Below are 23,909 nucleotides of genomic sequence, written 5' to 3' on the forward strand. Positions count from 1 at the left end.
TGGAAAGCAAATTCTTATTTTTTCAAACTCCTCTATATGATTATTTCATACTTTGTTCATTCCTCTGTCAGAATTTAAAAAAAAATTGATATTTTTTAAAAACCATATTGATATTTTAAAAAATTTTTCTCCCTTTGTCCAATTTCCTGATAAACAGAGGAGACACCTGTGATGGAAATGATTTAAGGGTGATTTTCATGGTGGGACTGGATAATCTTTAAAGTCTCTTCCAGCCTCAATAATTCTGTGAAATCCAGGAGTTTTCATGCAGGTTTGCTGATATCCACAAATAGTAAAGAGATATTTTATACCTACTGGCTTGGCAATGGCAGCAGCCTCCTGTTTGGCTTAAAATTTCAATATTTTTCAACTTTTTTTGGAGATTTTTATTAATTTAAAGCCAGGAGCAATCAACTGGGATTAATTTCTGTGTCCAAAGCAAATAATCCCACAATTCTTCTGTTCTTCCCAGATTAATTCCTCATTCTCTGCAGCTTTCTTTGCCTCATCCTACATTGATAAGGAAATTTAGGGTCAGAATAAGGAAAATTATTTTCAATTTTGGTCAGTTTATGTGTGTTTTGTATCCAATTTTGTGTGGCAGAGGAAATTAATTGATAAAAACCTAAAAACAACAACATCTCCTTTGGATTCCCAAACTTGGGGGAGATAAAGAAAGGAATTCTGGTTTGTTGAGGGTTTATTTTATTTTATTTTATTTTATTTTATTTTATTTTATTTTATTTTATTTTATTTTATTTTATTTTATTTTATTTTATTCTATTCTATTCTATCTCAGCTCTGGAGTGGGTGTATAAAAATATCCAGAATGTACAGCTAAATCTTTCTAAAATGAACAGAATGAACAAATATTTATTTACTGTTGCCTTCCCTGTGCCAGTAATTCCCTTTCCTGCAGTGCTTTATCCATTAAAAAGCGAGATATAACCTGAAACTACCTGCAATAACCAAAGCAAATTTTTTATTTAATCCAGTGAAGATTTAAAAATTATTGAATAAATGACAGGAATGAAGCAATCTCTGTCTGTGTCTGAGTAGATATTTTCAATATTTAAGTAAAACATGGATTTCTACAAATAATTTAAAGGGCAGTGAAGTGAAAGTGGCTTGATTTAAAAAAACCAAGAGGAAACCAGACTATTTTAATGGCATTTTTTGTCTTTTCAGTTTGATTTTCTCTCTTTTAATCTTTTAAAACACACCTGAATCATCAAGTCACTGGGTGGAATAAAAATTTTCCTTTTATAGCTTTATTGTCTTATAGATTTCTGCAATCTGGGGCATTGCTTAGGCATGAAATCAATATTGCACTGCAGACACAGACTTTTATAGCCCAAATTTCCAGCTTGGCTCATGGAAATTGTCTTGCTCAAGATGTTTTCCTCAGCTAAAGCTCAGATATTTATATCCATTTTTAGTCCAGCAGTTGCAGAGATCTGTTTTGAGAGGGATAAAATCCAAATATCAACGACATCTGTGCTTTGTGATATTGTGTTGTTGGGATTAAAGAACCCAGAGCACAGGTTATTTTTTACCTCTGGTTTTAGAGTTTTTGTAAATTTGGGTGCCCCCTCTATTTATTTCTCAGGGAAATGCAAATTATTGCTTTGCATAAAATCAGACAGTGTGCGGATTTCTTTACAAAATCCTCACTGTCACATTGTTTTTCTTCAGATAAATCACCCTGGTATTAAAAATAAAAACCCCATATTGTTTATAAAGCATAAAAATTCTTAAATTATTATATTTTAATGTTTTTAAGTTCTTCTTCTTCTACTTCTTCTCCTTCCTCTCCTTCACCTTCTCCTCCTTTACCTTCTCCATGGGTTTGGGTGTAAGTGGATAAAAAACTTTCCATTGCTGACCACAAGTAGTTGATTATTAAGTCAATAATAAAAAGAATTTCAGTTTCATTTCTTAATGAAACAATATATCCTTAAAAAAACCTTATAGAAAAAAGAAAAGTCTCCATTTTGTAGGTTGTTAGTGTGAAGCATTGTAAAAGTCACAATTTATAAAACTGTAATATAGATAAAAACTAATAAACATCTAAATCCAAACAAAAAATGCCATCTCACACATTTAATCCCAACCCTGACCCTAGGAAAAAACCAAAATAACTCACTTACTTTATTACATCTTTATTATAAGGTGTTTTCAAGTTTTATGCCCTTAACAAAGAGCCTTCTAAAGTAATTAGTTATATTAAAACAGGTCATTTTATTTATTGAACAAAGTAATGGCTTATTGTATTTTCCTGGTATAAAGTAATTAATGTTAATAATTAATTGGTAAGAGTTTAAAGCAAACTATTAAGGTATGGATGTTGCTCAGTAAGGTACTGCCAGTATCCCTTATATATTTATTTTATCAGTGCCTGTGTTAACTGCCTTGGTTTTTTTTCTTTGCCATGGATAAACTCGTATCTTACTAATTTCTTTTCCTGCTGATTGAGTTGTTTGCTCTGCAGAGCAGCTGCTGAGCCTGTCTGCACCTGGGCAGTGCCCAGCACCCTCTGGGGGAAGAACCTTGTCCTAAAATCCAACGTAAACCTGCCCTGGCCCAGCCCCAGCTGCGCCTGGGTCCTGTCAGGTCACAGATCAGAGCTGCCCCTCGGGAGGAGCTGCAGCCCCTGAGGAGTTTCCCCTCAGCTTCCTCTGCTCCACCTGGACATTCCAAGTGTCCTCTCCTGGTGTGGCCCTTCCAGACCCTTCACCATCCTCACGTCCCTCCTTTGGGCGCTCTCTGAGAATTTTTAGATCTTCCTTCTCTGGTGGCACCCAGAACACCCCCAGCACTTGGGGTGAGGTTGATAAACAGCAGCTCCAGAAGTCCCTGCAGGCCTTGAGGGGTTTGAACCTTTTCTCTGCTCACACAGAGAGAAAATCCAAATTGCCAGGCCAGCCCAAGCTGCCAGAGCTCAGCAGCAAAGAGTTTTGGCTCTGGCATGGTGAGGGGGACAAGGCTGGCAGAGGTTTGTGACCCTGATGCCTTGTGCAGGCAGCGCCAGAAGCAGAGGCTGGGCAGAGCTAAAGAATAAAGCAGGGATTGATTCAAAGCATCTCCTCCATGGATGCACCTTGGGCAGCACCAGAGCCCAGCCAGGGCTGCACCCAAGATGAACCAAAATGGCCCCAAAATGCACGGCCGGGCACGGGGTCTGTCCCTGGGATCAGTTCTGCTCCATTTGCACCTTGCAGTTCATTGTCCCATTCCAGCTTTAGCCCAGGCAGTCCCACCCTGCTTGTTTTTCTCTCTGCAGCCCATGGTGTTTGTGCTCCTGGGCTGGGATTTGGATCATTTGTCCTTGGTGCCCAGCTGGAGCAGGAATTGTTTTGTCTCCCTGCTCTGTGCACAGAGCTCACCATCCCATAATATGAAGCCCAGACCCACACACTAAAGCAGCACAGAACCTGAAAAATAGAAAAGCTCAAACCTGAGGTATCAATGGGATGCCACCAAGTACCCTCTCCAGGGGTGATGGGCACTTTGGAGGAGGCTGAAATTGGGAATTGGGGCTGGATTTCAGGGACTGGGTGCTGAGGGCTGCTCCAGGATTATCGATCACACCCAGCAGGATCTTTGGAGGGAAAACTATGGAATGCCAACACAGGCTGGGATGAGCATGAGCAACCAGGACCTTAAGGCCTCAAATGTTACAACCAAAACACCTGGGGTGCTGCTCTGTCTCCCTATTTATGCTGAAATCTTTGTTTGCCAGTTCTCAACACTGAGTTTAAGGCTTGCAGCAGGACAGCAACTCTTCCCAACCCATCCATCTCTTGTCCTGGCAGCTGCCGCAAGCAAGACAGCAAGAAAATAAAAAATATTTGCACTGCAGGTTAACCAGGAGAAGGAATTAATCAAAGCTGCCTTTCCATGTGTGTTTGCAGGCAGACATTGTGTGTCTCTTATTGCTTTCAGATGATTTTCCTGGGATTTGAAAGCTTTAAAACACATCCTGAGCTTCCCAGATTTTGCTGACTCACAGGGCAAGGCGTGGTGTGCTAACAGCAGTTTATGAACATTCCCCAGAGCAGGGGAAGAAATGTGGAAGTTCCTGCAGTACTCCCAGTTTTGTGCTAACTGGATAATTCAGAAATGATGAGTTACAACCTGATGGAAGCTGCAGAAGAATGTGGAATACATTATGTCAGCCTTTCTCCACTCCACTTGATGCTTTAAGGGCTCTGTTTCCCTCAGCCAAGCAGCAAATCCCTGGGCAGGATTTTCCTCCACCTTCCCTACATGCAGAAACTTCATATTTAAAGAAGGGAATAGAAAAATTTTGCATCTGGCAAGATGTTTTTTGCATGAACTTATAAAGAATTTTTCTCGTAGTACATGGGCAAAATACCAACATGGAAAGCTATTTTAATTTTCATTAATTTAAAAATAGTTTACAGGAGAAGCATTACTGAGAGGTGATGACTTAATATGATCCCGTTGCCACTGTTTGTTAGGGTTACTTTAAATCTGAGAAACATAGAAATTATCATTTTATAAATTATAACTTACAAATTATAAATTTTGATGTACAAAAGTGGAAAAAGAGGGCAAATTGCTGACAACTCATTAAGGCATCTCTTTTCATTGGTAATTAACAGTAAAATCCACCAAAGCAGAGTGTAAAAATCTGTTCTTTTCCTTTCCTGCTGAGTTCCTTCCCTGAGAAAACTTTGGAAACTTCACTTGGAGGAGGAAAGGAGAATTTAGGCAAATGTCAGTGAATGGCTGAGTTTGGATATGAGAGGAATGATAATGGAGAATTTCCCCTCTGCAGCAGTGCCAGGATTCTGAACACGGGCAGGAAACAGAACAAACTGCACAAATGGGAGGGAAGTTTGGACACTTTGTGCAAGTTTGGAACTCCAGGATGGACTGACAACAGAACTGGTTTTGCTTTTCTCCCCCAACAAATCATTACCAGGGAAAATCAAAATGTTTGCAAGCCCCTTTTGCCAATCCTGGATTTTCAACCTTCTAGGATTATCCTGAAACTGGGTGGGTTTTTTTTGCAGACATCTCTTCTGTAAGAGCCCTGCACTTCTTTTTTTGTTTGCAATTTGGTGTCACCTTTATTCAGAATTAAGGGATGGAAGATGTGGTGTCCTGTATTCTGTTCAGCCTGGAGAGGAGCAGGCTCCAGGAGACATCAGAGCCCTTTCCAGGGCCTGAGGGGCTCCAGGAGAGCTGGAGAGGAACTTCTCATGAGGGCAAAGGAAAATGGTTTTAAACTGACAAAGGGCAGGGTTAGATGGGATATTGGGAATTAGGAACTGCTCCCTGGGATGACAGGGAGGGACTGGGATAAAATTCCCAGAGCACCTGTGGCTGCCCCTGGATCCCTGGCAGTGCCCAAGGCCAGGCTGGACACTGGGGACAGTGGGAGGTGTCCCTGCCATGGCAGGGGTGGCACTGGATGAGTTTCAGGATATTCCTCTGCTGGCAGGAAAGGCTGGCACAGCTGGCATTGTTCACCTGCACAGGAGAAGCTTTGGCCTGAGCTCAGGGTGGCCTTGCAGGGCCTGCAGGAGCCCCAGGAAAGCTGGAGAGAGACAATTTCCAGGGCATGCAGGGACAGCACGCAGGGAATGGCTTCCAACTAAAAAATTACAAGTTTAGGTGAGATGTTGGGAAAAATTCCTTCCCTGTGAGGGTGGGGAGGGCCTGGATGGAATTCCCAGAGCAGCTGGGGCTGCCCCTGGATCCCTGGCAGTGCCCAAGGCCAGGCTGGAGCAGCCTGGGACAGTGGAAGGTGTCCCTGCCGTGCCAGGGGTGGCACTGGGTGATTTTTAAGGTCTTTCCAAGCCAAACCTTTCTGTCCCTCACAAATCCATGACCTTGTGCTCAGCAGAGCCGAGCTGAGATCCTCCCCAGCTCTCTCAGCAGGCCCGGGCCTGTGTAGGCCCCAGATGCTCTGCAGATCCCACCAGAGTAACAGCAGAGCACGTGAGGCTCCACAGAACAGAGCAGATCCAAAAAAATGAACAGCTGAAAGGGCCAAAACGCTGCAGAGTGTCTGGGGGATGGGCAGTGAAGGGGATTTCTGTTATCTGTGTTTCCAGCAGGGAACTGGGGACCTGTGGGATGCAGGAGCTCCAGGCAGGCACAGGGTGGACAGGAGGGAAGGTGGGATCAGGTGGCCGTTTTTAGGTGCTCTAAAAAGTATTTTCTTTTCCGTTTTCCATCTCCTCCACCAGAGCTGGAATTTGGGTTTGCACCCCAGCTGCTCTGTGGAGCAGACACAAATCACTGGCTGGACAAGAGGTCCCCATTTGAATGCTTCTTTCCAGATTTTGGTGGGCAGTGACAGAGGAGGTGCCCCATTCCTAAAGCAACACATGGGCAGTTTTAGGAATATTCTTTTACAAAGTGGTTCTGCAACATAGTAGTGTCATGTTTTGGTAATGTCAAAATCTGGAAAAGGGAGATGAAAGAGCAGATTTTACCTCAGAATAAAACAAAGGCATGAGAGGTGAAGCTGTGAGGGAAAAAGTTCATGGTGATCTTTCTTTCCTCACTCCACTGAGCAACCACAGGATTCTGTGACTGTTTTCTGTCAAGAGAGATTAAAGATGGATTGGAAAGCAAAGATGGATTTCAGAGTTGCTCCTCTAGGGATGGACAATCCTGGCTTCCATAAACAAAACCATAATTTCACAGAAATGCTTGGAGAATCCTGCTTGGCAGTCGTGCAATAGGAGTGGAGAAATGCACAAATTCTTTATCCAAAATATCAAGACTCCTTTTCTTTACCATGGCATTTATTTTGTTTATGACAATATGAAAATACAAATCTGTGAAACAGAAAAAAGCTGCTTTATTCTTGCCTTAAAGTCAAACTGTGTCGCAGGATATGCTAATAAAGGAAAAGGGATTAATGGAGAGGAGACCCTTTGTAGAAATGGTGCTCTGGGAAAGAAACACAACTTCTCCATGTCCACACCACGGATTTTCTGTGTTCTTATCCCCAGGTCACTGTGTTTCAGCTCTGGGAAGGTGTTTGGACAGATCTGGGCTGGGATTTGAATTAAATAATTTAATTTCTGCCTCATTTATAGCTTTTACTGAACCTACTCAGCTCCACCTCTCCAGGCAGAGAGATCTGTAGGCTGAGCAGGCAATAGGGAAATAATGATTAAAAGAGAAATAATTGGAACACAAAAACTTTGGAATAATAAATAGATAAAATAAATGGATAGAATAGAATAGAATAGAATAGAATAGAATAGAATAGAATAGAATAGAATAGAGTAGAATAGAATAGAATAGAATAGAATAGAATAGAATAGCTGGAAGTGACCTACAAGAACCACCCAGCTGTGATATTTTGAGTTTTGCTTTATTCTGATGGATGTGGCAGCATCCAGCAGGATCCCAGGACTTTATTTTCCTTTCAATCAGCTTTACAATTGCAAATTTAATTCAGTTATTTTTTGTTTTGCTGCTCATTTCTCCTACTTTTGGGGGTACTGGGGAGGATACACTGGCAAATTAGCTATTAAATTAAAAATAAAAATAATTTAAATATAATTTCTTAATGAAACATTTTAACCTTAAAAGACCTTATTAAAAAATACAGCTCTCTTTTTTAGTTTATTAATAAAGTTCTATAAAACTCACAACTTATAAAAGTATAATATACATAAATACGAATAAACATCTGTGGTTACTAATTCTTGTGTGTAGGTCCCAGGACAAGGTGAGAGATGATTATTGACTCTAAGTTTTTAGAAGGTTGATTTATTATATTATGATATTTATTATATTAAAATAATATTATACTAAAAATATGCTAAATAAAGAGAAAGGAGAGATCAGAAGGTTAGACAAGAATGATAATAAAAACCTGGGACAGACTCAGAGTCCTGAGCTGGATTGGGATTGGCCATTAAGTACAAAGAATTCACATGGAACCAATCAAAGATGCATCTATTAGTAAACAACCTCCAAACTACATTTTAAGCAATCAGATAGTTGTTGTTTACATTTCATTTCTGAGGCTTCTCAGGAGAAAAATCCTGGCAAAGGGATTTTTCATAAAATATCACAATAACAAACATCTAAATCCAAACAAAAAATACCGTCTCACACATTGAATCCCAACACTAAAAAAAAAAAAAAAAACTGAACATCAGTGGTGGTAAACCAGAAATTTGGAGACCCAATTGCGCTGAGTTGGCCAAATTTCACAGGGACTCCTGACAGGAAGGTGAAATAAATCCTGAGGGCAGGGATGGAGTGGGAAAGGAGAATGGCTGATGCCTTGTGCAGGCTGCCCCAGAGCAGAGGCTGGGCAGAGCTAAAGAATAAAGCAGGGATTTATTCAAAGCATCTCCCCATGGATGCACCTTGGGCAGCACCAGAGCCCAGCCAGGGCTGCACCCAAGATGAACCAAAATGGCCCCAAAATGCACGGCCGGGCACGGGGTCTGTCCCTGGGATCAGTTCTGCTCCATTTGCACCTTGCAGTTCATTGTCCCATTCCAGCTGTAGCCCAGGCAGTCCCACCCTGCTTGTTTTTCTCTCTGCAGCCCACGGTGTTTGTGCTCTTGGGCTGAGATTTGGATCATTTGTCCTTGGTCACCTGTCACTGTCACATTTTCTGAAAAATCCTCTTTGCCCAGGATTTCTCTCCTGGGAAGCTGAGAAGCCTCAGAGAAAAAGGAAAACAATAATTATCTGATTTGCTTCTCCTGTGTTTTGCTGCCTTGGAATGTGGTTGGAGATTGTTTATCCAACATGTGAATTGTTTTTACTTATTGGCCAATGAGGGCCAAGCTGTGTCGGACTCTGGAAGGATTCACGAGTTTTTCATTAGCATCTTTTAGCCTTCTGTCTGTATCCTTTCTCTATTCTTTAGTATAGTTCAGTATACCATTATTTAATATAATATAGTATTATAAAATAATAAATTAGCCTTCTGAGAACATGGAGTCAGATTCAGCATTCCTCCCAACGATGGGGGACCCAGAAAATACCGCAGTCCCCAGCTGGAGCAGGAATTGTTTTGTCTCCCTGCTCTGTGCACAGAGCTCACCATCCCATAATATGAAGCCCAGACCCACACACTAAAGCAGCACAGAATGTGAAATACAGAAAAGCTCCAACCTGAGGCACCAGCTGATTTCTGCTTCTGCCTAAAGCTGAAACATCAACAAGGGAAGGGCGATGTTCTGGGCAGGTTTGGGATCTTCAGGAATAAATCAGCAGCCAAATGTGCTTTGTGCTTTCAGAGTATGAAATCGAGAGATCCTTTTTCCTGAGGATGAAGTGTGTCCTGGCCAAGAGGAATGCAGGCCTGACCTGTAGTGGCTACAAGGTAATGTCTGTAAATTACTTCTCCACCCCTGAAATGTCCCACAATTGACAAGTTTATTTTTCTAGGTGGTTTTGGGGGGTTTTATTTTTACTTATGTGTAGCTGAGAGCAAAGTTTGTGATAAGAAGAATCAGAAAAGATCCCCAAAATGTCCTCAGTAATTCAAACTTAGTTTGTGATAAGAAGAATCAGAAAAGATCCCCAAAATGTCCTCAGTAATTCAAACTTAAACTTGGTGGCACACTGCCTCCCCTTGGTCCCTGGGAATTCTCTGGAGTCCAGCTCTGGAGCTGCCAGGAGAGCACAGTTTGGTTTTATTCCCCAAGGAATGGGAGGCAGGTCAGGCAGGAACCCAGACACAGGAATTTGGACATTTTCCACATCCCTCCCAGTTGCACAAAGCACCTCCTTGGCCTCAACACTAAAAAAACTCAACCACTGCCATCACCTCAGGGTGGAATTGTACTCAACCACCAAGTCTGTTTATAAATCTTACAGCTTGTGTGATGTTTCTTGTTTATGACACGAAATCCGAAGCCACAGCAAACATTGAAGTTGTAGAATTACAGCTGTCATTTGAGTCGTTTTTATTTTCATAGGTGCAGGCAGATTTTATTTTCAGATTTGCAGTACTTTTTATTTTCATCCTTACAGGTAGTTTTTATTTTTCAGATTTGAAGTAGTTTTGATGTTCAGACTTGCAGGTAGATTTTATTTTCAGCCTTAGAGACAGCTTTTATTTTCAGATGTGCAGTAGTTTTTACTTTCATATGTGCAATAGTTTTTATTTTCATCTTTATAGGCAGTTTTTATTTTCAGATGTGCAGTAGTTTTTCATTTCTGATGTGCAGGTAGTCTTTATTTTCAGATTTGCAATACTTTCTATTGTCATCTTCACAGGCAGTTTTTATTTTCAGATTTGCAGCAGTTTTGATGTTCAGACTTGCAGGTAGTTTTTATTTTCAGCCTTATAGACAGTTTTTATTTTCAGATATGCAGGCAGATTTTATTTTCAGATGTGCAGTAGTTTTTCTTTTCAGCTTTACAGGCAGTTTTTAATTTCAGATGTTCAGGTAGTTTTTATTTTCAGATTTGCAGTACTTTTTATTTTCAGATATGCGGGCAGTTTTTATTTTCAGTTGTGCAATAGTTTTTCTTTTCAAATTTACTTTTTATTTTCATCTTTACAGGCAGTTTTTATTTCAGATGTGCAATATTTCTCTTTTCAAATTTACTTTTTATTTTCATCTTTACAGGCAGTTTTTATTTTCAGATGTGCAGTAGTTTTGATGTTCAGACTTGCACGTGGTCTTGATTTTCAGCCTTACAGACAGTTTTTATTTTCAGATACGCAGGCAGATTTTATTTTCAGATGCGCAGGTAGTCTTTATTTTCAGATTTGCAATACTTTTTATTGTCACCTTTACAGGCAGGTTTTATTTTCAGATGTGCAGTAGTTTTTAATTTCAGATGTGCAGGTAGTCTTTACTTTCAGATTTGCAATACTTTTTATTGTCACCTTTACAGGCAGGTTTTATTTTCAGATGTGCAGGTAGTCTTTATTTTCAGATTTGCAATACTTTTTATTGTCACCTTTACAGGCAGGTTTTTATTTTCAGACGTGCAGCAGTTTTTATTTTCAGCTGTGCATTTGCTACCCTTTGAGCTGCAGGTTCACTCTGCTCCATCAGGGAGGGTCGTTCCCATTCATTCTGCTGGGGATTCGTTTTGGGTGGTTCAAGACCCAAAAAGCAAAGCCTGGAAGAGGAGCAGAGCTTTCTGCAGGAATGTGCTCAAGCTGCAGACGTGGATCTGTCTGTTTGCACTCTTCCCTACCTGGCTGCACTGATAATTCCTCATTACACTGAGCCCTGTTTGCTCAGCTGCTCCCCACAAAAATGCTTCTGTCCCAAAGCTGAATCTGAAATCAGGTAAAAGAGTAGAGCTTCAATTGTGACATCTCCACGTGGCTTTGGGGGTTTTTTGAGTTTTTTAATTCCCAATTATCACTGTTAATCAGAGGCGTCACTTTCTTCGCCTCACTATTAAAAGTTTGCACAGTGAAAATCAAAGGATTCTCTCATCTGGAGAGATGTTGGCCTAAATTAATTCCATTTGACTGTGCTTAAAGTCAGGACTTAATTTTTAAGAAATCACCTCATTAGCTGAAGCACAGGAAAAACTCATGGACCAAGTGATGGGGGAATTGAGATCTGCTGGGAGATCCTCTGACTGTGCTTTTGCTGAACATTTAAATCACTGGAGAGAAGGAAGGTTAAGCAGGAGGAACCAATTTCCAGGTGATGTTTGGTAGTTGTTTAGAGCACTAAATACACCGAAAATTAATTCCTGTCCACAGGACACAGCTAAAAGCCAAACAAACAGAGAAATTCAGCAAAGGGATGCGATCTTCCTGTTGCTTGGGCCAGAAAGTTGGCAGGGGCACTGCTGATTTCTGAACACCAGCACCACACTAAATAAATCTTCTGGCCTGGAATAGTCCCCAGGTTGCATTTCCCCCTCCCCTGTAGCTGACACTGAATTTTTACAGTCTAACACTGTCATTATCACCTCTGTGAACAGCAATTGTACACAGGGATCCCGAAATCTGAGCTCAGGACCTTGGGCTTGGTCAAGTGTCAAGAAAAACAACCCCTCTGAACTTGAGCAGAGAACTTAAAACTCATTTCTTGTGCATTTGCATAAACAACAGTTAATTTTTATTGCTGTTGTGATGCATCAATACCCACTGGGTTTTTAAAGTGCCCTTTTGATGGCCTTTACTTACATCAGAATAATAACTCGTTAAAATGTAAATATTTTTATTCATCTTTGAGTGTGCATGAGAGAGATTGACATTTAAAATAAACAACTTCCAGATTTATTTTTATCAATGAACAAGAATTCTGGCTGTATCTACAGGAAATCTGTATCAAAGAGATTAAAGTATTAATTAGAAAGTAATTAGGCAGTCCCCAGAGAGGAGGTGCTTCAGTACTGGATTAATCATGCTGTCAGCAAACACAAAACTGCATTTACTGAGGCTTAATCTCTATTTACAAATTAACTGCAATCAACAGACGACCCAGAATGTAATGTTATGGGGGAGTGTGTCTGTTGGAACCCTGGATACTGAGAGTTTTGGGCTTTCTGTGCTGCCAGGCACTGACCCCCAAGAGAACACTGCATTGACCTGAGGCCCTGGAGAAGCTTCCAAAATTCAATAATAAAACTGAGATTAAAGGTGTGGAGTTTGAATAGAAGTGTGTGATATCACAGGGTGGGAAACTCAGAGTTTAAGGGTTTAGAACACAGGAATGGATAGAAAGCAAGATGGAGGTTTTTGGGTAGAGGCTGCTCCTTCTTCTCCATGGGTTTGGGTGGTTTTGTGTCATTAGATAAAAAAGTCCCCATTGCGGGCACGGGTGGTTGGTTATTGGGTTAAAAGTGAAAATAATTGAGGTGTCATTTCTTAATTGGACAGTTTATCCTTAAAAGACCTTGTAGAGAGAGAGACAGGGCCATTTTGTAGCTTTTTGGTGAAATGCTGTAGAACTCATGGCTTGTAAATCTGTAATAGTGATAAGAACCAAGAAACATCCGAGTCTGAACACAAAATACCATCTTGAGTGCTTTCAATCCCGACCCTGACCCAGGCAGAACAGAAGATAAAACCACAAAATGTGTCTTTATAACCTTAATGACACTGGGTGGGCAGCAGACTTGGGCCTTTTCCATCAGATCCTGAGGGTGTTTTCCCCTTTTTTCCAGGTGATCCACTGCAGTGGCTACTTGAAGATCCGCCAGTACATGCTGGATATGTCCCTGTATGACTCCTGTTACCAAATCGTGGGGCTGGTGGCCGTGGGGCAATCTTTGCCTCCCAGTGCAATCACTGAGATCAAGCTCCACAGCAACATGTTTATGTTCAGAGCCAGCTTGGATTTAAAGCTGATTTTCCTCGATTCCAGGTAAGCAGCTCTTTCATCTCCAGCACCCAGCTTTCATGTGTTTACGCGCTGCGGTTTCCAAACTGGTCAAAACATCCGTGGAAAAAAATCCAGCAGTCCAAGGTAGATCTGGAACTCAGGGCCTTCAAAGCCTTTCAGGCAGCTGGATAGACCAAACTTTGTCTGGAATGCCAAGAAATTAGAGCCTGTCCAATTTAACCTGGAGTTTTAGGGTCAGCTAGAAGTTTCTTTATGTGAGGATTGGTCACAGGAGCAGTGAAACTTTTTTTTACCTGGAAGGATAAAAATTTTATCATGCAAAGCCAGCAAAAGGAATGAGGATGTACCAAAAAAACCCCAAAAAAACAACCCCAAAGTGGAATGCTGAGATCAAACAACTGGCTGGCATCATCCAGAATGAGATGATTTTTGAGAGAACAGTAAGGAAAGAGAGTTCTGTGTTTTAGTGTAATACTTTAACCACGAAACCAACACTAGTAATGGGGTTGCTAGAATGGGAATTAATTCCATTGGCTACTACACATGAAAACAGGACCTTCTTAAACAAAATTTGGGGAAAAACAGCTCAGGAAGGAGAGCCCTGCCTCCACTTCAGCTGCTGGAGCTCAGATAAGCACAGAACAAGAACTGAAACTCATTTCTCTGATTTTGGAGCATGTACCTTGTAGGACACAATACTTTGTCCAGTGCTGTCTGGGAGACCTTGAAGGGAAAATCCCAAATACACAAAGTATTGACAAGATGCTCATTCCTCAAAAATCCTTCCCTGTGGGTCCCACATTCCCCATTTCCCTGGCGGGCTGGATTTGCAGGGAACACATTTGTGCAGTGAATGTGGGAGAAAACCTCTGCACCCAAGAGGGTGGAGGTCAACCACGCAAGGAGAGGCTTTTTTGCGTGCTCAGCCCAGGAGACAGTGGCTCCATCAGCTGCTGGGACACAAAGAACTCCTTGTTTCTGGAACCCTTCCTCGTTTTTTGGCACGCGTCGCTTCGTGCCGCGGCTACAAAGGAGCACGAGGGGTTCAGCAACACGTCCTTGCATGTGGGGGAAAGGAAATGATGTGCCTGGGAGGAACTGCCTGGAGACAGAAGTGTCTTCAAAGGCCACAGAACAAGCAGGGGTGTTGACAGGAGCAGGGACAGACCCAGAGCTGTTGCAGAGCTGTGTTTACCAAGGAGCAGATGGGTGTCATCCACACACGGGACAAGCAGGGGAATTGAGCTTCCCTTTTTGCTCTCCCAGCTGAGCAAACCAAACTGTATTTGCTGGAAACAGGGGCATGTTAGGAGTTAGAAAAAACTGGTTTCAGGCTTGGTTCTGGTTTCCATACAAGGGGATGGATCTTGAGATGTAACAGTCACAGCAGACAGCATGAAACCATGGGAGGGAGCAGCTCAAAATCCCTTTCTGGCCACCTGACACAACATAAACCACACAGGAGTTTGTCCACTGAGGGCACTGGAAGGAGGAGACAGTCACTTCCCTCCAAAGTGAGCTGCTCACTCTGATTTTTGTGGTGCATTCATTGCCAGGGGGTTTAAAAAGACTTTGAAGAACTCAGGAGACCAGAACTGATCAGCGGGGTGAGCTCTGTGTGTCCTGTCAGCTGCACAGCACAACCCGGAGAACCCAGGCTGCCTGAGGGATTGATTTGATGTTAAGGAAGTAAAACAGCTGAGTTTATTTCCAGATTCAACCTTTTCCAAAATTTGGGTGTCCTAGGAACTGTCAGTGATGGCTTTTGTGTCATCAGCTTCAAAGTGAGACTGGACCTTTGGGAAAATGAACCCCTGGCTTGTGTTTGGATGAGCTGTGTCTGTACCCACCAAGGGGCAGGACGGAGCTGCCACCCTGCTTTTAAGTGCACTGAAGTCAGAAGGAGAATTGAAACCTGAGCAGGATCTGATCAATCATAATTTCGTGCCCCTGACTGGCTTCAGTGAGGGTTTGGGGTGAGCACACGCTGCAGAGGAGGAACACAAGAATCTGTTCAAAGGCATTTTTGATGTTGTGGTCCTTCAGAAGAATCCAAGCCCTCAACTCTCTCAAGCAGAACCTCCTCAGTCTCTGTGGGGCCCAGTGGGCTGGTTAGAGTCAGGAAGATGCACGATAGTCACAAAACTTTTTAAAAATGAATCAAAATGTGCATTATCATCAATCCTACAATGACAGGAATTGGTTGGGATCCCCTGCTCATTTCTGTGGACACTCCTGTGCTATCCCTGTGCTGTGCATCCTCACCAGTGTAAAGTTCAGACCAGGAACATCCTTTGGAAGTCCATGTCCTGCCCATCCCTGCTCAGTTCGTGGCATGAAGAAGCTTGGGGAATTTAAACTGGATTTCCTTTGATCTGAACTGGAGGTCAACCTCCAAGAACACCCTGGGACACTCCAGCTTTAATAAATATTTCAGTCCACAGGCCTAGGCTAGAGCAGGTCCCAGGTAAACCTCCTGCAATTAAAATGTGCAGATGCCTCTGCTGCTGCAGGAGAAGATCCTCAGCAGGGACAATTTTAGTGTCATCTGCTAAGGGACTGTGTCACTTGTTAATGTGGACATTCCTTACTGTTCTGCCTTTTTCAGGCAAAGAAAGCCCAGGGCATCCCAAACTCCCTCAAAACCCTGGGTGAACAAGCCACAGTTTGGCTGAGTGGCACATTGTACTTTAAGGACTATTTTTTCCTCAACTAAATTTAAAAAGTCCACTTAAAACATGAAGTTTAACTCTTCATGTCTGACCCAGTGTAAGCCTGACGTCTGAATTTGATTCTTTAACATCTGCAGAGATGCTGCTGTTTTGAATTCGTTCCATTCTTCTACTTCTGGGATTTTTTTTTTGGAAGTCTTGCCTCAGCTTTCCTTTCCTCACCCTGTGGTCTTCGCACCTCCTTGTCTTTCCCCATTCTCAGCTGCAATAAGCTCCTGCTTTTTTCTCCTGTTAGGCACCAGCCTGGATTTATTCACAGGCCCTGATCACATGTGGCCCAACACACCTTCTGCACTTGTAGCTTTGCAAAAGCAAATGAAAATGTGTCAGCAGCCCACAAGAGAGGTTTTATTGTTTCATGAGCAGCTCCTCGAGTGGAACTTTGTGCAAAGGATCCTGCATGGCAGTGGCAAAAGCCCAAGGTGGAAATCAGTAAAAGAGCTCTTTTTCCTGCCTGGGTGTACCAGGGAAAAGCTGCACCTTGCTTTGGCTGACCTGAAAGGGTTTCTTTTCTTGTAAAGGTGAGGTTTCTGTTTCCAAAACTCACATTTCATCCCGCAGCTTTCAGGCACTGATTTGTTGGCACAATCAAATGCTGGGTCAATGAAACGGAATATTCCTCGAGATTTTGTTTATTGCAGATTTTTCCTTTTCCAGGGTCACGGAATTAACTGGATATGAACCCCAGGATCTGATAGAGAAAACGCTCTACCACCACGTGCACGGCTGCGACGTTTTCCACCTGCGATATGCTCACCACCTCTGTAAGTACCTGGGCTGGGGCACAGGAGGGACCTGGAGCTGCTGGAGAGCACCAGGATGGGCAGAGGATGGAGCAGCTCTGCTGGCAGGAAAGGCTGGCACAGCTGGCATTGTTCACCTGCACAGGAGAAGCTTTGGCCTGAGCTCAGGGTGGCCTTGCAGGGCCTGCAGGAGCCCCAGGAAAGCTGGAGAGAGACAATTGCCAGGGGATGCAAGGACAGCACACAGGGAATGGCTCCAAACTGAAAAATTACAGGTTCAGATCAGATATTAGGAACAATTTCCTCCCTGGCAGGGTGGGCAGGCCCTGGCACAGGGTGCCCCTGGATCCCTGGCAGTGCCCAAGGCCAGGCTGGACACTGGGGCTGGGAGCAGCCTGGGACAGTGGGAGGTGTCCCTGCCATGGCAGGGGTGGGATGAGATGATCTTTAGGGTCCTTCCAACCCAAACCTCTCAGTGATTCCATGATTCCATGAGTTATCCAGGTCCAAGCCTGGCTGATGTAATTTATCAGCCCTGAACACTTCAAGTTATCGGGCATCAAACTCTCCTCACCAAAATAATAATCCAGGCTTTGGGATGAGGGATAATGAACAGGGGCCAAAAGCAGAGGGAAGTTGTGGATTCCACATCCCTGGAAGCGTGTAAGGCCAGGTTGGACACTGGGGTTGGAGCAGCCTGGCAGAGTGGGAGGTGTCCCTGCCATGGCAGGGGTGGCACTGGGATCATCTTTAAGGTCCGTTCCAACCCAAACCATCCTGAGATTCTATGGAAAACGTTGAGTACAGTGAGAAGTCTTGCAGAAAACAAGCAGCATGCTGGAAAGCAGAAACAAATCCTTTCCAAATCTTGACTGGAGGCAGATTTTCAAAAGTTCTTGGCTATCACTTAAGGAAACCATTAATTGTGTAAATACAGCTCGATATACTGGGCTTCTGAAAAGAAAAAAAAAACAACACCCAAACCAACTTATCTGGCCAATTTTTTTGTACTTAGGGGATCCAGGCTATTTTGAATATTTGGAATTAATTCTGGATGGTGATTGCTTGAAGGAAAAGAAAACCTAAAGAGCAAGTAAATGAGAGGGGAAATTCTGAACTTCACTAGCCTCTGCTGTTACAACAAAAACTCTGCAGCAGCTCTGCATTCCTCTGAAATATGTTAGTAATAATCATCCTGTGTTTGAAGGGAATGCAATCCCAAAAACTCCTTGGAGGGACATTCATTAGGAGCATGTGGATGAGGTTCGGAGAATGGATTGTCAGGAAAAAAATGACACATTTAAGAATTTCCCATCTTCCAACAGAGTCACTAATCATATCTTCAAACATCTGGATCTGGGAAGGAGTTCATTCAGTAGCACATTAATTTGAAAAGCAAATTGAGGGAATGGCTGAACTCTGGATTTGGCTCCATTTGCTGCAACCCATAAGAGGCAAAGATGACATCCAAAAACCAACGTCAGGGAATTTTTTTTCCAGATTGCTCCTGTAGGCTGGAAGCAGCCAGAGTCAAATCCTTCTTTTAGGCTTCCTTCTTCTCTTAGTGTGTGCTACTGGTGAGGATCTGGAATCCCAAGGAGGTTGTAGCTGTGTTTGGCAAGTCCAAGCTGAAATTGCAAGCGCTGAATTCCGCCAGGGGCAGGGTGTGCTGCACCTGGGAAAGCAAAACCTGATCTTTAACAGCGAGTTCAGATTTACCAAAACATTATTGAACACTCTGGGCTGCTGAGAACTGGAAAAAAGAATGACCAGGGCGCATGGAAAATCCTGTCGGGGACACTCTCCCTGTAGTGGTGACATCTGCATGTGGATGTGACTGCTGACCTGTTCAGAATAAACTCAGTATTTCCACCAGACTGTTTGAAACACCTTCATCAACCAGCAGGGAGATGATGCCACCACAGCCACAATCACCTCTGGAAAACAGTTTTCCACTTTAGAGTAGCAGGGTGGATAATTCTGTGGCTGCCACTTTGATCCATGTACGACTGGAGTTTTAAATGAAGAGACAAATCATGTTCGCTGAATTACCCACCGCATCCTTCCACAAGGAAAAGAAAAAATCCCTCAGCCAAATAGGATTCTAAGAGCAGCTCTGCAGATTAAAGATAAATTACTGTAAACTTTAAAAACAGAAGAAAAATGGGAGCCATGCATAGGAATTTATGAAAGCAGATAAATCCCAAGAAGCAGAAAATAATGAGTAATGCTTGGGCAGCAGGGGGAACAGTGCAGGGTCATGGCTGGAATACCAAGTAATGGGAATTATTAAACCAGATGTAAAGTGCACAAAGTCCCTCTGGGGAGCACTGTGAGAGCTCCCCCAGCATCCATCAGCAAATGTCTCAGGAACATGAGCAGTGAAAGGCTGGCAGGTTTGTTGTACCATTCTATAAAGCAATCTGATGATGAAGTGTCACCTGATGCAGAAATCCAAAGAGAAACATCTTACACCTAATAAGGGTATTAAGGGGGAAAAAATATATAAGCAACCCTGAACTAGGATAACCATTTGCTTTTTTTAAGAGGAAAAAAATCCCAAACTGAAGCCCTGAAGCAGCTGAACTCAGAGTGAGGCAGCACAGGGAATAAAACAAAAGAAAGAGTGAGGGGAACAAGTTAGGAGGGATAGGACAAGAACATCAAGCTAGGAGGGAAATGTAGATGTGAATATTTGCCTAAGGTGCGCTGGCAGCAAAGAGAATTTCCTGTTTGAAACATTTGATTGGCTTCCAGCTCCAGCAAAACACTTCTGCTGTTTGAAGCTGTGTTATTTATTTCCAGAGCCCCTTTCATACTCACAGTGTTTGCCCTGAAATGTGGCCACACAAATAAGGAGGCCCTGCCCGAGGATCCTGCACTCTAAAACACAGGTCAGAGTTCCAGTACAGACAAAATATCTTTGTGCCCTCAGAGAAATCCTTTTGTTTGTACCATTTTAAGGGGGATTTTGGGCATCCCATGTGTTGCAACATCCCTGCTTTCCCCACAGGAACTTGAACAGGGTTCAGGTCTCCTCGGTGCCTTGGCCCAGCCCAGCTGGTGTCCCCACCAAACCCTTCTGCTGCTCCCTGGAAGTCACCCTATGTATTTGTAGGGTTATTTCACAGAAAAGCTCAGTTCCACCACCTCTGGTGTTGGGTCTGCCTCTGCTTTGCCAGCACTCAAACCTCCTGGCAGAGCAGCACCAGGTTTTCAGAGGTCTGAGAAGAAAGTATGAGTTTGCTGGGCACTGTGCCTTGCCCAGGGGCCGTGCCCATGACATGCCAGGGCAGCTAAACCGGGATCTGCTGCCAGTGTGGAACCAAGAAATCCATTTCTTGCAGCGCTATCCTTCAGTGCAGCCTGGGAACTCCCAGCCACACGCCTGGGAGCCTGGTGGAGCCTTTCAAAATAGTCCTGTCTGAGAGCCCAGAGCCTTTCCCAGCTCCCCTGTGAGACCAGGAGCGAGGCAGAGCCCTGGAACACCCAGTCACAGAGGGCACATCCAGAGGAGAAAGCCACAGGATCCTCCCCCTTGGGCTGCAGCAGAGGCCACCAAGAAGTCTGAGCCTGCACAGATTGTCTGCCTGGTGGATTTGCCTCACTCCCATTCCTGAGGTTTCCTTTTCAGCATCAAACAGGGCAGCTGAGCACAGAGCCAGATGGAAGCTGAGCTCACTCACTGTCTCACTTACTGTCCCTCAGCCAAGGTCAGACTTTCCCCAGATTGCTAAAAAATCAGGAGACACAAAATCCTCCCCCATCCCCAGAGAAATACTGGTTAATCCACATAATTAGGAAGGAAAGCTGAACGCTGTAGCCCTCAGTGGTTTTCACATCTTTTCAAACACTGTCTTAACTGCAGAGCTAAAAGAGGGATTTAAAAAAAAATCAGCGAGAGAGGAGGAAAGCCAAAAGTAGTCCCAAAGCACACGGAAGAACTTTGTTATAGTTAGTGATCCATGACAGCATTAATTTCTCTTTAGGAAGACTGAGTGCAGCAAAGCAATTTGAACTCAAGGAAAATGTGCTCATTAAACCAGCACAAAGACCTAGTTCTGAAAGCCCAGACCACATTCCAAGCATTACCTGTTACATGGCCTGTGCTGAAATGTAAAGATCATTTCCTGGAACGGGACCATTTGGATTTTAGAATGAATCACCAAATCATAAAACCACAGAATGGTTTGGGTTGGAAGGGATCTTGGAGATCATCTCGTTCCAACCCCCTGCCATGGCAGGGACACCTTCCACTGTCCCAGTTTGCTCCAAGCCCTGCCCAACCTGGCCTTGGACACTTCCAGTCATGGGGCAGCACAGCTACAGAGCACCATCCACAATTACAGAACACTCAGAAATAGTAAAACTGTGGCATAGAGACAATTATTAATATTGTTAGAACAGAAGCTTTGAGTAGCCACTCCACAACTTTCAACTTGCAGTGAAAAATTGCACTTAAAAAATACAAATGTCTTTATATTTTCTAGGTGTGTTTACACACTTACACACACACTCATCGTGATTTTTTTTAATCATGCACACCCTCCTCCCATAAAGAATTTCATGTAGAAATGTAGGAGTGGAACAAACACCAACAAGAATGAGGCAAAAAGCTGATACCTAAGAGAGATTTGAAACCCCAAAGAGTGGTGGCTTGGTGACCACCATGGAGAGTGGGTTTTTGAATGTCTTGCAGGATCATGGAATGATGGAATTCCTGAGTGGGAATAGACCCACAGGGATCCCCCAGTGCCAGCCCTGCCCTGCCCAAGCCCAGCCTGGGCATCCCTGGCAGCGCTGGCCAAAGGCTCCTGGAGCTGTGGCAGCCTCGGGGCCGTGCCCATTCCCTGGGCAGCCTGGGCAGTGCCAGCACCCTCTGGGCAAGAACCTTTCCCTAAAATCCAACCTAAATCCCTCCAGGCCCAGCCCCAGCCCCTCCCTGAGTGCCGTCTCTGTCCCAGAAAGCAAAGATCGGAGCTGCAGACAGTTTTAGATGTTCATTTTGTTGCCTTCTGAACACAGAGGTACCTCATCCTAAAATGGAAGAATTGACACTTCCAGAAAGACCTGTCAATTTTGTAAGAGCCTGATTTTCTTTGGGAGATAAACTGGAATTGAAGGAAAGTTTAGATATATTGGGATGTGCAATGGGTAGGAGAGGAGGCAGCCCAGAGAGGTGGCCCATGTGCTCCAGACTGTGGGAGACCTCACTGAGTCTTCCAGTGAGGACATGGATGAAAATGAAGGAGAGGGACTTTTTATATGGGCAAAATTCACAGAATTCCCAGAATGCCCAGGTTGGAAGAGACCTTCAAGCCCATGGAGTCCAGCCCAGCCCCAGCAGCTCAACTGAGCCCTGGTCCCCAGTGCCACATCCAGGCTTTGTTAAACACACCCAGGGATGGGGACTGCACCACCTCCCCGGGCAGCCATTCCAGAACTTTCTCACCCTTGCTGCAAAAACCTTTTCCCTGCTATCCAACCTGTATTTCCCTTGGTGCAGCTCAAGGCTGTGTGCTCTGGCTGTGTCAGTGACAGAAAAAAGGGACAGGACAATGGGAATGGTTTTAAAGTGACAGAGAGCAGGTTCAGATTCCATTTCTTAATCATATTTATATAAAGGAATTTCTGCCTTTGCCCACTTTTTTTTGAACACAATCTGTGCAGCGAGCTCAGTCCATGATTCCCTGATTTACAATAAATAACTGTATAGGAGAGTCAGAAGATGGAGTTTCCAGAGAAATGATCCAAGGCCACACAAGAGAAGAACCAGCTTCAAAGGCTGGGCATTGTCTTCTAGTGAATCCTGAGATAAAGGCCTGGCACTGAACCAGAAATATTTGTGGTTGGATTAAATATTTAGAGATGCTGCACAACTCCTGTTACAGCACAGCCTCCTGCCAAAATATCCTTGTTCACAGAGGATCCAGAATAGCTCAGGGAGGATTACATGGCTTGTGAATTTATCAAATATCTGATTCCCCTCTCTGTACTTGTCTGTAAATAAATTGTCTTTGTTTGGGTACTTCACAATCAAAGAGTTTTTTTAATTTTACCCTTTAAAATCAACCTTCATGATTACAGAGGAAAAAAACCACCACAGAATAAAATAGATGATAATCTGTCAAGCTATGAGAGAAGTGCTTCCAAATAATTTGGAAAAAAAATCTCAAAATCACAGAAACCTCAGGGTTGGAAGAGACCTTCAGGATCATGCAGTTCCCACCCCAATCCCTGAACCTCCCCTGGTGCCATTTGAGGCCATTTCCTCTCGTTCTTTCAAAAGAATTGTGTCCATTTCAAAATACTTTTGCCGCCTCGAACTTTTCTTCTGCAGTTAGAAATTTTAAAGCAGGGTTTGTGAAGAATGCGACCGTAGGTGGCCCAGAGAAGAAGGAAGACAAAACTTAGGACTCTTCAAATTTTATATAAATAATCATGTGGTGTTATGAATCTACAGAAAGGGGCAGGATAGGTAATTTTGTAGGGGGCTATTTAAAGTTAATTGGGAGGAAGAGGAAGGAGGGCGTTAGGACATAGGCTGGACATAGGAAGAGGAAGGAGGGTGTTAGGACATAGGCTGGACAAACTTAGGGCTCTCCAAATTTTATATAAATAATAATCTGGTGTTATGAATCTATAGAAAGGGGCAGGATAGGTAATTTTGTGGGGCATTATTTAAAGTTAATTGGAAGGAAGAGGAAGGAGAGTGTTAGAACATAGGTTGGACTCAGAAATCTGAAAGGTTTTTTTCCAACATCATTAATTCTGTGATTTCGTGAGGGAGAAAAGCACTTGCCTTGCAAATAAACCTCTCCAGGAAGAGGTTATGAGTCCAAAAAAGTGAATTTTAAAAAAAATTTCTTTTGCTTGTGTTCCCAGTGCTGGTGAAAGGCCAAGTGACCACCAAGTACTACCGGCTGCTGTCCAAGCAGGGAGGCTGGGTGTGGGTGCAGAGCTACGCCACCATCGTGCACAACAGCCGTTCGTCACGGCCTCACTGCATAGTGAGTGTCAATTATGTCCTTACGTAAGTCCAAATACTTTGTACCATTACCTGTTCTCACTAATTGACTCATTAATGATTAAATCTGCCAGGGTTTCTTGGCTTGTGTCTTCCGGTGTTGTTCTGTGCT

At 43.4% G+C, this 23,909-nt stretch overlaps 1 protein-coding gene across 1 annotated transcript in view; it reads left to right on the top strand.

Moving 5' to 3' along the window:
* Positions 1-23,909, top strand: part of SIM2 (SIM bHLH transcription factor 2) — a 62,118-nt gene that overhangs the window by 25,006 nt on the left and 13,203 nt on the right. Inside the window, exons 5-8 of the mRNA XM_030970742.1 lie at positions 9,261-9,346; positions 13,117-13,316; positions 16,685-16,791; positions 23,656-23,803. Of these exons, the coding sequence (XP_030826602.1) occupies positions 9,261-9,346; positions 13,117-13,316; positions 16,685-16,791; positions 23,656-23,803 (541 nt within the window). The remainder of the gene's footprint in view (positions 1-9,260; positions 9,347-13,116; positions 13,317-16,684; positions 16,792-23,655; positions 23,804-23,909) is intronic.

Source organism: Camarhynchus parvulus, chromosome 1, assembly GCF_901933205.1.
Source record: "Camarhynchus parvulus chromosome 1, STF_HiC, whole genome shotgun sequence".
NCBI lineage: Eukaryota > Metazoa > Chordata > Aves > Passeriformes > Thraupidae > Camarhynchus > Camarhynchus parvulus.